The sequence below is a fragment of the Mustela nivalis genome (assembly GCF_964662115.1).
Source record: "Mustela nivalis genome assembly, chromosome: 2".
NCBI lineage: Eukaryota > Metazoa > Chordata > Mammalia > Carnivora > Mustelidae > Mustela > Mustela nivalis.
Genome location: NC_139021.1, coordinates 90,783,112 through 90,798,134, shown reverse-complemented (window position 1 = coordinate 90,798,134; position 15,023 = coordinate 90,783,112). Strand labels below are relative to the sequence as shown.

Genomic DNA, 15,023 nt, shown 5'->3' with positions numbered 1-15,023 from the left:
AGAGGACAATAGTAGAAGAGAGGGAAAACTTAACGGGAAGATATCAGAGAGGGAGACAAACAATGAGAGACTCCTGACTGGGAAACAAACTGAGGTTTGTGGAAAGAGAGGTAGGTGTGGGGATGCGGTAACTGGGTGATGGGAATTAAAGAAGGCACATGATATGATAAGCACTGGGTGTTATTATATTCAACTAATGAATCACTGAACATTAAATCAAAAAGTAATGATGTAGTATACCTTGGCTAATTGAATTTAAATTAAAAAAAGTTTAAAAAAAGAAACTTACAAATACATGTAATTTATATAAAGATCATTTCTATTTCAATAAATTTTAATTTTCAGTTTAAAAATAATAGAAGAATGATGTTGAACAAATAAATATGGTTGGCTTATTTATTAGAGAAAAAAAGTCATGCTCTGTTTCTTTATTATGGATTTTCTTTTCAGTAGATACACATAATTGCAAATAACTGTTTTAAAATATCTTATTTAAACTCAATTTAGGTAGTATATACTATGTTACTAGTTTCAGGGGTAGAATTTAGTGATTCATCAGTTGCATACAACACCCAATGCTCATCACATCAAGTGCCCTCCTTAATGTCCATCACCCAATTACCCTACCCCCCTACCGTCCTATACTCTAGCAACCCTCTGTGTGTTTCCTACAGTTAAGAATCTCCTATGGTTTGCCTCCCTCTCTGTTCTCATTTTATTTTTCTTGCTCTTGCTTTATGTTAATCTGTTTTGTTTCTTAAATTCCACATACAAGTGCAATCATATGGTATTTGTCTCTCGCTGACTTATTTCACTTAGTTTAATACACTGTAGTTCTACCAGTGTTGTTGCAAATAGCAAGATTTCATTTTCTTTGATGGCTGAGTAGTATTCCATTGCGCACACACACACACACACACACACACACACCTTTATCCATTCATCTATTCATTGTCAAGTGGGCACTCTCCATATTTTGCATATTCTGGACATCACTGCTATCAACATTGGGTCGCCTGTGTCCCTTCAAATCACTCTGTTTGTGTCCTTTAGATAAATACCTACTAGTGCAATTCCTCAGTCATAGGGTAGTTCTATTTTTAACTTTTTGAGAAAACTGTCTACACCAGTTTGCATTCTCATCAACAGTGTAAGAGGGTTCTTGCTAGGCATCCTAGGTAACATCTGTTGTTGCATTTTTTTTTTTTTTCACATATCTGTTGGCCATTTGTACATGTTCTTTGGAGAAATGTCTGTTCATGTCTTCTGCTCATTCCTTGACTGGACATTTTGTTTTGGGGGTGTTTAGATAGAAAGTTCTTTACAGATTTTGGGTATTAGCCCTTTATCTATTTTCTGTGAATATCTTCTCGCATTTGGTAAGTGCCTTTCATTGCTGACTGTTTACTTTGCTGTACAAAAGCTTTTTATCTTGAAGTCCCAATAGTTGATTTTTGTTTTTGTTTCCCTGGCCTTTGGAGATGTGTTTAGCAAAAAGGTGCTGTGGCCAAGGCCAAAGAGGTTGCTGCCTGTGTTTTCCTCCAGCATTTTGATGGATAACTGACTCATAGTTAGGTCTTTCATCCATTTGACTTTATTTTTGTGAATGGTATAAGAAATTGGTCCAGTTTAATTCTTCTGCATGTGGCTGCTCAATTTTCCCAAACCATTGTTGAGACAATCCTTTTTTCTTCAAGTACTCTTTCCTACTTTGTCAAAGAGTAGCTGACCATAGGGTTGAGTGTCCATTTCTAGGTTCTCTGTTCTGTTTAACTGATCTATGGGTCTGGGTTTTTTTGTGCCTGTACCATAATGTCTTGATGGTTACAGCTCTGTAATACAGCTTGAAGTTTGGAATTGTGATGCCTCCAGCTTTACTTTTCTTTTTCAACATTCCTTTGGCTGTGTGGGGTGTTCTGTGGTTCCATACAAAATTTAGGATTGTTCCAGCTCTGTGAAAAATGCAAGAATGTATTTTAGTAGAGATTGTACTGAATGTATAGATTGCTCTGGAAAGCACTGACATTTTAAAAACATTTGTTCTTCCTATCCATGAACATGGAATGTTGTCCCATTTCTTTGTGTCTGCCTCAATTTGTTTTGTGAGTGTTCTGTAGTTTTTAGAGTACAGATTCTTTACCTCTTTGGTTAGGCTTACTCCTAGGCATCTCACTGGTGTTGATCATGATCTCTCCCCTTTCATTCATGATTTTACTGATTTGAGTCTTCTCTCTTCTTTTTGGTAAGCTCTGGCTAGGGTTTTATCGTTCTAATTAATTCTTTCAATCAGCTCCTAGTTTCATTCATCTGTTCTACTGGTATTTTTTGTTTTTCTAGATCACTGATTTCTGCTCTAATCTTTATTATTTCTCCTATTCTGCTGGATCTAGGCTTTATTTGCTGTAATTTTCCCAGTTTCTTTAGGTGTAAGTTTAGGTTGTGCATTTGCGACCTTTCTTGCTTCATGAGGAACACCTGTATTGCTACATATTTCTTTTTTAGGACCGCCTTGGCAGCATCCCAGAAGTTAACTGTTGTGTTCCATTTTCATTTGCTTCCTTGTATGTTTTTACAGTCTTCTTTGATTTCCTAGTTGGCCCATTCATTCTTTAATAAGATGTTCTTTAACCTCTCTGTATTTGTGGTCCTTCTGATGTTTTTCTTGTGGTTCACTGAAAGTTTTATGGAATTGTGGCCTAAAAATATGCATGTTATTATCTCAAATCTTTTTGTAGCAGTTGAGACCTGATTTGTGATAGTGTGTAACCTATTATGGAGAATGTTCCATGTACACTCAAGAAGAATGTGTATTCTGTTTCTTTAGAATGAAATGCTCTGGATATATGTTATGTCCACCTGGTCCAGTATGTCATTCAAAGCCTTTGTTTCCTTGTTGGTCTTCTGCTTAGATAATCTGTTCATTGTTATAAGTCTCCCACTATTATTGTACTATTACAGAGTTTCCTTAATTTTGTTATTGTTTTATATATTGGCTACTTCCAAGTTAGGGGCATAAATATTTATAATTGTTAGATCTTCCTGTTGGAAAGACCCTTTTATTATGAGATAGTATCCTTTATTTCCTATTAATCTTTGGTTTAAAATCTAGTTTGCCTGATATAAGGATGGCTACTTCAGTTTCTTTTTGATGTCTACTGGCATGATAAATGGTGCTTTACCCTCTCACTTTCAATCTATGGGTGTCTTTGGATCTAAAAATGAGTCTCCAGTAGACAGCATATCAATGGGTCTTGTTTTTCTTATCCATTCTGATAACCTATGTCTTTTAATTAGAGCATTTAGTCCATTTACATTCAGAATAATTCCTGAAAGATATGAATTCAGAGCCACTGTATTACCATAAAGTCACATTCCTATACACTGACTCTGTTCCTTTCTGATATTTGTCACTTCTGGGCTCTCTCTTCACTCAAAGAATCTCCGTTAATATTTCTTTCAGAGCTGGTATAGTGTTCACAAATTCCTTTAGTTTCTGTTTGTCATGGAAGGTCTTTATCTCTCCTTCTATTCTGAATGATAGGATTGCAGGATAAAGTATTCTTGACTGCATGTGGCTGTCCATGGTGCTGTGGTCAAGGCCAAAGCAGCTGCTGTCTGTGTTTTCCTCCAGCATTTTGATGGATAACTGACTCACAGTTAGGTCTTTCCTAACTATGAGTGTATTTTATTTTTCCCGTTTTTATTTTTCATCTAGCATGCTGCATATTTTTCACATTTAGCACACTGAATATATCATGGCAGTGCTTCTTGGCCTACCGGGTTTCTGTGGGCTGGTCTGTTACCAGCCTTATATCTCCACACTTGTAGGTTAAGGACCTCTTGTCCCAAGCTGGTCCTTAAACCTTAAGGTTTTATTTGTTTATTTGAGAAAGACAGAGCAAGCAAATGAGCAGTAGCAAGAACCAGTGGAGGGAGAGGCAGAGGGAGATGGAGAAGCAGACTCCCTGCTCAGGGCCCAAGCCCAGGACCCTGGGATCATAATCTGAGTCGAAGGTACACACTTAACAGACTGAGCCACCCAGATGCCCAATTTTCTCTTTCTCTTTGTAATTTGTAAATGTCAGTATAATATGTTAGGATGTTGACCTATTTTTGCTAATTTTAAGGGGGAGTTCTCTGTGCTAGAAGGCCTATTTCCTACTCCAGAGTAGGAAAGTCCTCAGGTGTAAGTCATTCAAAAATATCTTCTGCCTAAGAATCAATGAAACAAGATGAAATTGGGAGGGAGACAAACCATAAGTGACTCTTAATCTCACAAAACAAACTGAGGGTTGCTGGGGGGAGGGGGGTTGGGGGGAGGGGGTGGGATTATGGACATTGGGGAGGGTATGTGCTTTGGTGAGTGCTGTGAAGTGTGTAAACCTGGTGATTCACAGACCTGTACCCCTGGGGATAAAAATATATGTTTATAAAAAAATAAAAAATTAAAAAAAATATCTTCTGCCCCCTTTTCCCACTCATCTTTTGGGACTCCTATAATACGGATATTATTTTGCTTTATGGAATCACTGAGCTTCCTCAGACTACCTTCTTTATCAATAGGTTTCATTCCCTCTTTTCAGTTTCCTTACCTTCTGTCGTTTTATCTTCTGTATCACTGATTCACTCTTCTGCTTTAACCATCTTTGCTTTTTAGCCTCCATTTGGAAATGCATCTTAATTACAGCATTTTTAATTTTGACCTGACTAGATTTAAGTTCTTTTATCTCTATAATAAAAGATTATATAGTGTCTTTAATACTTACTTCAAGCCCAGCTAGTATCTTTAAATTACTGTTTTAAATTATAGTTCAGACATCTTGGTTATATCCATATTGATTAAATTCCTGGCAGTGAGTACTACCTTCTGTTCTTTCTTTGGTGGTGAATTTCTCTGTCTTATTTTGTCCAGAAAAAAAAAAAAAAAAAGAAGGAGGAAAAACAACAGTAATAAAGACAACAGAAAATACAAAAAAAAACAACAAAAAACAAAAAACAAACTAAACAAAACATAAAAGTAGATCCTGGCTGTGTTTTCGTCTTGTTAAAAGAAACTTGATCCAAAAGAAATAGAAAGAAAGGACGCCTGGGTGGCTCAGTTGGTTAAGCAGCTGCCTTCGGCTCAGGTCATGATCCCAGCGTCCTGGGATCGAGTTCCACATTGGGCTCCTTGCTCCGCAGGGAGCCTGCTTCTCCCTCTGACTCTGCCTTCCACTCTGTCTGCCTGTGCTTGCTTTCGCTCACGCTCTCTCTCTGACAAATAAATAAAATCTTAAAAAAAAAAAAAAAAAAAAGAATATGTTTGGGGGCGCCTGGGTGGCTCAGTGGGTAAGCCGCTGCCTTCGGCTCAGGTCATGATCTCAGAGTCCTGGGATCGAGCCCCGCATCGGGCTCTCTGCTCAGCAGGGAGCCTGCTTCCTCCTCTCTCTCTGCCTGCCTCTCTGCCTGCTTGTGATCTCTGTCTGTCAAATAAATAAATAAAATCTTAAAAAAAAAAAAAAAAGAAATAGAAAGAAAGGAAGGAAGAAAGAAAGATAATATTTTAATTATAAAATAAAATACAATTAAAGAAAATAATATATATATAAAGAATATATGTAGAAAAAAATTTAAATTTAAATTTAAAAGAGTAAGAAAATGTTTGGAAAAATAAGAAAACAACAAAAAGGAACACCAAAAGACTAATGAATAAAAATACAAAGAGGTTGAGGACTCAAGATGGCGGAGAAGTAGCAGGCTGAGACTACTTCAGCTAGAAGGAGATCAGCTAGATAGCTTATCTAAAGATTGCAACACATACAAATCCAATGGCAGATCGAAGAGAAGAAGAACAGCAATTCTAGAAACAGAAAATCAACCACTTTCTGAAAGGTAGGACTGGCAGAGAAGTGAATCCAAAGCAACGGGAAGATAGACCGCGGGGCGAGGGGCCAGCTCCCAGCAAGTGGCGGAGCAACGGAGCACAAAATCAGGACTTTTAAAAGTCTGTTACTCTGAGGGACATCGCTCCAGAGGCTAACTGGAGTGAGGCCCATGCAAGGTCAGCGTGGCCTCAGGTCCTGCAGGGTCACAGAAGGACTGGGGGAGTCTGAGCGTCGCAGAGCTTACAGGTATTAGAATGGGGAAGCCGGCTACAGAGACAGAGCCGAGTAGTGAACTCTCAGCTTGGGGTTACCTGAACCGGTCACAGCCTCGGTGAGCTAGGAGTGCCGCCGGAGGCCAGGCGGACAGGAGTAATTGGGCACTATTCTCTGAGGGCGCACTGAGTCGGGCCCTGGGCTCTCGGCTCCTCCAGACCGGAGATCGGGAGGCCGCCATTTTCATTCCCATCCTCCGGAACTCTACAGAAAGCGCTCAGAGGACAAAAGCTCCCGAAAGCAAAACCAAGAGTATTACTGAGCCCCGCCCCTGGTAAGGGCGGTGCAATTCCTCCTGGGGCAAAGACACTTGCGAATCACTAAAACAGGCCCCTCCCCCAGAGATAAACAAGAAATCCAGCCAGGACCAAGTTCAACTACCAAAGAGTGCAGTTTCAATACCAGGGAGAGCATGGAATTCGAGAGGAAGAGAAGGCTAAGAATGGAACTCTTGGCATTCTCCCCATGATTCTTTAGTCTGGCAGTTTAATTTTTTCTTTTTTTTCAATTTTTTTTCCTCTTCTTCTGCTAAATGTTATTACCCTTTTCTTTTTTCACTTTTTTGACTAGTTTATCTAATATATTTATTTTTTTCTTTTTAATATTTTTTTCTTTATTCGTTTTCTTTTTAAAATTCTTTTCATTTTTTTTTTTCTTCTTTCTGAACCTCTTTTTACCCCCTTTCTCCCCCCTCACCATTTGGGATCTCTTCTGATTTGGTTAAAGCATATTTTCCTGGGGTTGTTGCCACCCTTTTAGTATTTTATTTTTTCCTTCGTATACTCTTATATAGACAAAAAGACAAGGCAGAAAAATTCACCTCAAAAAAAAGAACAAGAGGCAGTACCTAAGGCAAGGGACCTAATCAATACAGATATTGTTAATATGTTAGATCTAGAGTTTGGAACAACAATTCTCAAGGTTCTAGCCAGGCTCGAAAAAGGCATGGCAGATATTAGGGAAACCCTCTTGGGAGATATAAAAACCCTTTCTGGAGAAATAAAAGAACTAAAATCTAACCAAGTTGAAATAAAAAAAGCTATTAATGAGGTGCAATCAAAAATGGAGGCTCTCACTGCTAGGGAAAATGAGGCAGAAGAAAGAATTAGTGATATAGAAGACCAAATGACAGAGAATAAAGAAGCTGAGCAAAAGAGGGACAAACAGCTACTGGACCACGAGGGGAGAATTCGAGAGATAAGTGACACCATAAGACGAAAAAACTTTAGAATAATTGGAATTCCAGAAGAGAGAGGGGAGCAAAAGGTATATTGGAGAGAATTATTGGAGAGAATTTCCCCAATATGGCAAAGGGAATAGGCATCAAAATCCAGGAGGTGCAGAGAACCCCCCTCAAAATCAGTAAGAATTGGCCTACACCCTGTCATCTAATAGTAAAACTTACAAATCTTAGTGACAAAGAGAAAATCCTGAAAGCAGCTTGGAAAAAGAAGTGTATAACATACAATGGCAAAGATTGGCAGCTGACTTATCCACAGAGACCTGGCAGGCCAGAAAGAGCTGGCATGATATTTTCAGAGCACTAAACAAGAAAAACATGCAGCAAAGAATCCTATATCCAGCTAGGCTATCATTAAAAATAGAAGGAGAGATTAAAAGCTTCCAGGACAAACAAAAACTGAAAGAATTTGCAAACACCAAACCAGCTCTACAGGAAATCTTGAAAGGGGTCCTCTAAGCAAAGAGAGAGCCTAAAGTAGATCAGAAAGGAACAGAGAAAAAATACAGTAACAGTCACTTTACAGGCAAAACAATAGCACTAAATTCATATTTTTCAATAGTTACCTTGAATGTTAATGGGCTAAATGCCCCAATCAAAAGACACAGGGTATCAGAATGGATAAAAAAACAAAACCCATCTATATGTTTCCTACAAGAAACTCATTTTAAACCCGAAGACAGTTCCAGATTTAAAGTGAGGGGGTGGAAATGAATTTACCATGCTAATGGACATCAGAAGAAAGCAGGAGTGGCAATCCTTACATCAGATCAATTAGATTTTAAGCCAAAGACTATAATAAGAGATGAGAAAGGACACTATATCATACTCAAAGGGTCTGTCCAACAAGAAGATCTAACAATTTGAAATATCTACACCCCTAACGTGGGAGCAGCCAACTATATAAACCAATTAATAACAAAATCAAGAAACACATCAACAATAATACAATAATAGCAGGGGACTTTAACACTCCCCTTACTAAAATGGACAGATCATTCAAGCAAAAGATCAACAAGGAAATAAAGGCCTTAAATGACACACTGGACCAGATGGACATCACAGATATATTCAGAACATTTCATCCCAAAGCAACAGAATACACATTCTTCTCTAGTGCACATGAAACATTCTCCAGAATAGATCACATGCTCGGTCCTAAATCAGGCCTCAACCGGTATCAAAAGATTGGGATCATTCCCTGAATATTTTCAGACCACAATGCTCTGAAGCTAGAAGGCAATCACAAGAGGAAATGTGGAAAGAACCTAAATACATGGAGACTAAACAGCATCCTCCTGAAGAATGAATGGGTCAACCAGGAAATTCAAGAAGAATTGAAAAAATTCATGGAAACAAATGATAATGAAAACAAAACACTTCAAAATCTGTGGGACACAACAAAGGCAGTCCTGAGAGGAAAATATAAAGCGGTTCAATCCTTTCTCAAGAAACAAGAAAGGTCTCAAGTAAACAACCTAACCCTACACCTAAAGAAGCTAGAGAAAGAACACCAAAGAAACCCTAAACCCAGCAGGAGAAATCATTTAGATCAGAGCAGAAATCAATAAAATAGAAACCAAAAAACAATAGAAATCAATGAAACTAGGAGCTGGTTCTTTGAAAGAATTAATAATATTGATAAACCCCGGGCCAGAATTATCAAAAATAAAAGAGAAAGGACCCAAATAAATAAAATCATAAATGAAAGGGTAGAATTCACAACTAACACCAAAGACATACAGATAATTATGAGAACATACTATGAGCAACTCTACACCAACAAATTTGACAATCTGGAAGAAATGGATGCATTCCTAGAGACATATAAACTACCACAACTGAACCAGGAAGAAATAGAAAGCCTGAACAGACCCATAACCAGTAAGGATATTGAAACAGTCATCAAAAATTTCCAAACAAACAAAAGCCCTGGGCCAGATGGCTTCCCGGGGGAATTCTACCAAACATTTAAAGAGGAACTAATTCCTATTCTCCTGAATCTGTTCCAAAAAATAGAAATGGAAGGAAAACTTTTTTATGAGGCCAGCATCAAGGTGTTCATCAAGGTTTTTGGTCTGTAGTTCTCTTTTTTGGTGGGATCCTTGTCCAAAACCAGACAAGGATCCCACCAAAAAAGAGAACTACAGACCAATTTCTTTGATGAACACAGATGCGAAAATTCTCACCAAAATATTAGCCAATAGGATTCAACAGTACATTAAAAGGATTATGCACCACAACCTGTGGGATTTATTCCAGGGCTCCAAGGTTGGTTGGAGCCAATCAATTAATGTGATACAGCACATTAATAAAAGAAAGAACAAGAACCATATGATCATCTCAATAGATGCGGAAAATGCATTTGACAAAGTACAGCATCCCTTCCTGATTAAAACTCTTAAAAGTGCGGGATAGAGGGCACATACCTCAATATCATCAAAGCCATCTATGAAAAACCCACTGCAAATATCATTCTCAATGGAGAAAAACTGAAAGCTCTTCCGCTAAGGTCAGGAATACGGCAGGGATGTCCATTATCACCACTGCTATTCAACATAGTACTAGAAGCCCTAGCCTCAGCAATCAGACAACAAAAGGAAATTAAAGGCATCCAAATCGGCAAAGAAGAAGTCAAACTATCACTCTTCGCAAATGATATGATACTATATGTGGAAAACCCAAAAGACTCCACTCCAAAACTGCTAGAACTTGTACAGGAATTCAGTAAAGTGTCAGGATATAAAATCAATGCACAGAAATCAGTTGCATTTCTCTACACCAACAACAAGACAAAAGAAACAAATCAAGGAGTCAATTCCATTTACAATTGCACCCAAAACTATAAGAGACCTAGGAATAAACCTAACCAAAGAGGCACAGAATCTATACTCAGAAAACTATAAAGTACTCATGAAAGAAACTGAGGAAGACACAAAGAAATGGAAAAATGTTCCATGCTCCTGGATTGGAAGAATAAATATTGTGAAAATGTCTATGCTACCTAAAGCAATCTACCTATTTAATGCAATTCCTATCAAAGTACCATCCATCTTTTTCAAAGAAATGGAACAAATAATCCTATAATTTATAGGGAACTACTAAAGACCTCGAATAGCCAAAGGAATATTGAAAAAGAAAGCCAAAGTTGGTGGCATCAAAATTCCAGACTTCAAGCTCTATTACAAAGCTGTCATCATCAAGACAGCATGGTACTGGCACAAAAACAGACCCATAGATTAATGGAACAGAATAGAGAGCCCAGAAATAGACCCTCAACTCTATGGTCAACTAATCTTCAACAAAGCAGGAAAGAATGTCCAATGGAAAAAAGACAGCCTCTTCAATAAACGGTGTTGGGAAAATTGGACGGCTACATGTAGAAAAATGAAATTGGACCATTTCCTTACACCACACAAGAAAATAGACTCAAAGTGGATGAAGGACCTCAATGTGCGAAAGGAATCCATCAAAATCCTTGAGGAGAACACAGGCAGCAACCTCTTCGACCTCAGCCGCAGCCACGTCTTCCTATGAACATCGCCAAAGGTAAGGGAAGCGAGGGCAAAAATGAACTATTGGGATTTTATCAAGATCAAAAGCTTTTGCACAGCAAAGGAAACAGTTAACAAAACCAAAAGACAACTGACAGAATGGGAGAAGATATTTGCAAACAACATATCAGATAACGGGCTAGCGTCCAAAATCTATAAAGAACTTAGCAAACTCAACACCCAAAGAACAAATAATCCAATCAAGAAATGGGCAGAAGACATGAACAGACATTTCTGCAAAGAAGACATCCAGATGGCCAACAGACGCATGAAAAAGTGTTCCATATCACTCGGCATCAGGGAAATACTAATCAAAACCACAATGAGAGACCACCTCACACCAGTCAGAATGGCTAAAATGAACAAGTCAGGAAATGACAGATGCTGGCGAGGATTCTGAGAGAGGGGAACCCTCCTACATTGTTGGTGGGAATGTAAGCTGGTGCAACCACTCTGGAAAACAGAATGGAGATTCCTCAAAAAGTTGAAAATAGAGCTACCTTATGACCCAGCAATTGCACTACTGGGTATTTACCCTAAAGATACAACCGTAGTGATCCAAAGGGGCACATGCACCTGAATGTTTATAGTAGCAATGTCTCCAATAGCCAAACTATGGAAAGAACCTAGATGTCCATCAACAGATGAAGGGATCAAGAAGATGTGGTATATATACAGAATGGAATACCATGCAGCCATCTAAAGAAATGAAATCTTGCCATCTAAAGAAATGAAATCTTGTCATCTGTGACGACATGGATGGAACTAGAGGGTATCATGCTTAGCGAAATAAGTCAATTACAGAAAGACAACTATTATATGATCTCCCTGATATGAGGAAGTGGAGATGCAACATGGGGAGTTAAGGGGGTAGGAGAAGAATAAATGAAACAAGATGGGACTGGGAGGGAGACAAACCATAAGTGACTCTTAATCTCACAGAACAAACTGAGGGTTGCTGGGGGGAGGGAGGTTGAGAGAAGGGGGTGGGATTATGGACATTGGGGAGGGTATGTGCTATGGTGAGTGCTGTGAAATGTGTAAACCTGGCAATACACAGACCTGTACTCCTGGGGATAAAAATATATGTTTATAAAAAATTTAAAAATTAAAAAATATATATATAAAGAATGATATAGTGTCTATCCCAAGAGATGGACCTTTACAGCCCCCTATGATCAATAAACTTGGTGAGAGCAAGTTGTTTCTGTTGGTCTTCTGGGGCGGGGCGGTGGTGCTTATTGCACTGATTCTCAGGTGGATTTGCCTTAGTGGAAAAACTGCCTCCAATAAGCAGAGGTGGGGGCTTGTTGTAAGCAGCTCCGACTCCACTAGCTGACACTGTTTTGTTCCCTGAAGGCTTTCAGACTGCTCTCCTGGGCAGGATGAATAAGGTGAGGTCCCCCACTCTTCAGTAAGCCCTCACAGAAAAACAATCAATCAGTCTTATCTCCCCAGTTTCCAAGACAACTCTGTCACCTGGCCTGTGACCATGCATTTTTATCTTAGGCACATGACTGAGTTTTAAAACTCTAAATTTTAGGGACTCCTGTGGGGCAGACCCATGTTGTTCCTCCTAAGGAAGGGGGAGGCTCTCACCACATTTCTGCCTTTTGCTGGACCCCTCCTAGAAAAGTGGCTGCATTACTGCTACACAATTTATGGCAACACAGAGCAGAAAGCTGGCACCTAAACTCACTAAGTTGGCTTCCCTGATCCTACACCTGGGAACTCTGCCACACACTAGCACCACCTGCTCTTGAGACCCCAGGGATCCTGGGCCATACTGTCGCACCCAGGATTCTGCCCTGCTTTGCCACCTGAGCATCTTTACGCCAGGAACATCCCCCACTGTAGGAGACTTCCAAAAGTTTGATTTTGCACTCCATTGCTTATATTTTATGGTATCCTCTTTAAGTAGGCTCTCACCCCTCAGCTGTTACCTCAGTTATATCACACTGGATTCAAGTCTCTGCACCTCTTACCTTCCAAAGTGTGATCATTTTGTTTTAAAGGATTTTATTTATTTGAGAGAGAGGAAGAGAGTGAACATAAGCAAGGAGCTTGGAGCAATGAGCAAGGAGCCTGATGAGGGAATCAATCCCAGCATCCCAGGATCATGAGCTGAGCCCAAAGCAGGTACTTAATTGATTGAGCCTGTGTCATTTTCATACTGGTAAACCTGCAGCATTTGTTTTCTCAGATCTTTTACTGATTTCTTGGGTGTTCAGAATGACTTGATACCTAGTTGTATTCAACGGACAAGAAAATAGTGTCCCCTTATTCCTCCAGCATCCTACTAATTGCAAAGAATTTTTAAGTAAATAATAAATTACTCACTTCTTCCGTATTAATAACAAGCTTGGCTAAGAAGAGACGGATATTTAATGATATCGATGGATTTCCTAGTTTGTCGTGAAGAAATTTCATCCATGGAGGAAGATTTCTTGGCACTGAGCCCTGAAATGATACATCAAGATTACCTTAAAAAGCAGAAGAAACTTCACATTTTGATAATATGAGATGACATGAGAAACAAAAAAATGTTTATTAGATATAGAATTTGGCATTAGATATTAAGTGTTTGTTCTACGATACCAATAAACAGTATTAAATTCAAGATTAGCAGAAACAAACCTCTTCTTTAAGTAGTATCTGATTTCTGTGCATGTGCTTAATCAGGGTTGTCATGGTTGCCATACATTCATGCTGATTGAGTTCATCCATCTCTAACTCTAGGACAGCATCTTGGACCAGGGGGTCTTTACGCTCCTAGGAAAAGGGAAGAATCTAATGATGCAGAGTACATTGCTAAAATTTTAGTGTATATGATATTCTGACTTTTGAGGCAGTATCATAAAACACACACTTAGGTAACAATGACAAATTGATAATAATATCAAATACATCTGTTGGGTTTTCTTATTAAACAACTTAAAAAAACAAAAAACAAAAAACAAACCTAGGACCTTATGTCTTCCTTACATTCTAGATACATATTTTCCCTCTGATCTCTATATACATGCTCACTCCCTCTGGGGTCATACATAGTTCATAGCATCCATGTGGACACATGCTGCTTTGTACAGAAACTAAGATCTTTTCCAAATGTTTGTGTCTTGGGAGGCCCCAGAACTCTGAACACCTTGAGAACAACAGTTTCCATGATTCTTAGTTGCCACATTATGCAGAAAGTGGAGCTACTGAAACACAACTATAAGATAAATTTTTACCTATTTTTTTTCTTAGTAAACTAAAAATGAGTTTTTCTCTGAAAAACTTTGTAAAATCCTTAATTTGCCTTAAAATTTTAATCCGTAAAAGAATAAAACTTTTAAGCCATTGTTGATCCTAAAATTCTTAGAAATTATAGCAAAGGTAATCATTTTTTTAAGTGTAATAATGAACTGAAGTTTTACATACATGTATAGTAAACTGTACACACACAGAGTGGAACAATTTATCTGGATTCTTTCCCAGCACAGATCAGGCCCCACTCCAGGATAGCACAGGAGAGAATCAGTGTTTAGAGGATAGCAGAGGGGTTGAGGGAAAGAAGAGGTGACTCAGTGCATGTCAAAGGAACCAGAAAGGGAAAAACTTGAATGAAACCTGGAAGGGAATCAGATATATCTGTGGAGCTCATGGTTTTACACACGTGTGTGCCTCTGAAAATGCAGAGATATGCGTCTATGTAGATGTTTCCTATCTCAGTTCGTGGGGTTAAGCTATCATTTGTGAACACAGATTCATTCAATTATCTCAGTTTGTAACATCAAATATTTGAGGAACTTCCTCATTTTCTTCAGAGGACAATGCAACAGTCACATCAGTATGGCCCCTGAGTCTCTAAGATAACTGAGGTAACTAAGAGAGTTACCTTTCTCACTGGAGACCCTTAAATGCAGTTCTGATTTGAAACACTAATTTCACAGAGACTGGCTAATGTGAATCAGCCCTTGGGAGAGAGCCTTCTTTCCTCCTTTCATCCTACTGATGAAATCCAACTGCTTATAGGATGGAAGGCTGGGCCTTAGATCCTGGAAAATTCTCCAAAGGCTATTGTCGGACTACCCACAGAGAACTGGCTTC

General features: G+C 38.7%; 1 protein-coding gene across 2 annotated transcripts in view; it reads right to left on the bottom strand.

The window, feature by feature from the left end:
* The window catches only part of PRKDC (protein kinase, DNA-activated, catalytic subunit), a 252,204-nt gene that overhangs the window by 106,505 nt on the left and 130,676 nt on the right, over nt 1-15,023 (bottom strand). For both annotated transcript variants that reach the window (XR_014307720.1, XM_082718849.1), the window contains exons 47-48: nt 13,569-13,703; nt 13,272-13,391 (exon numbers count right to left, since the gene is read on the bottom strand). Coding sequence is in view for 1 of the 2 variants with exons in the window: in XM_082718849.1 (XP_082574975.1) it covers nt 13,272-13,391; nt 13,569-13,703 (255 nt within the window). In the remaining variant the exon portion in view is untranslated. The remainder of the gene's footprint in view (nt 1-13,271; nt 13,392-13,568; nt 13,704-15,023) is intronic.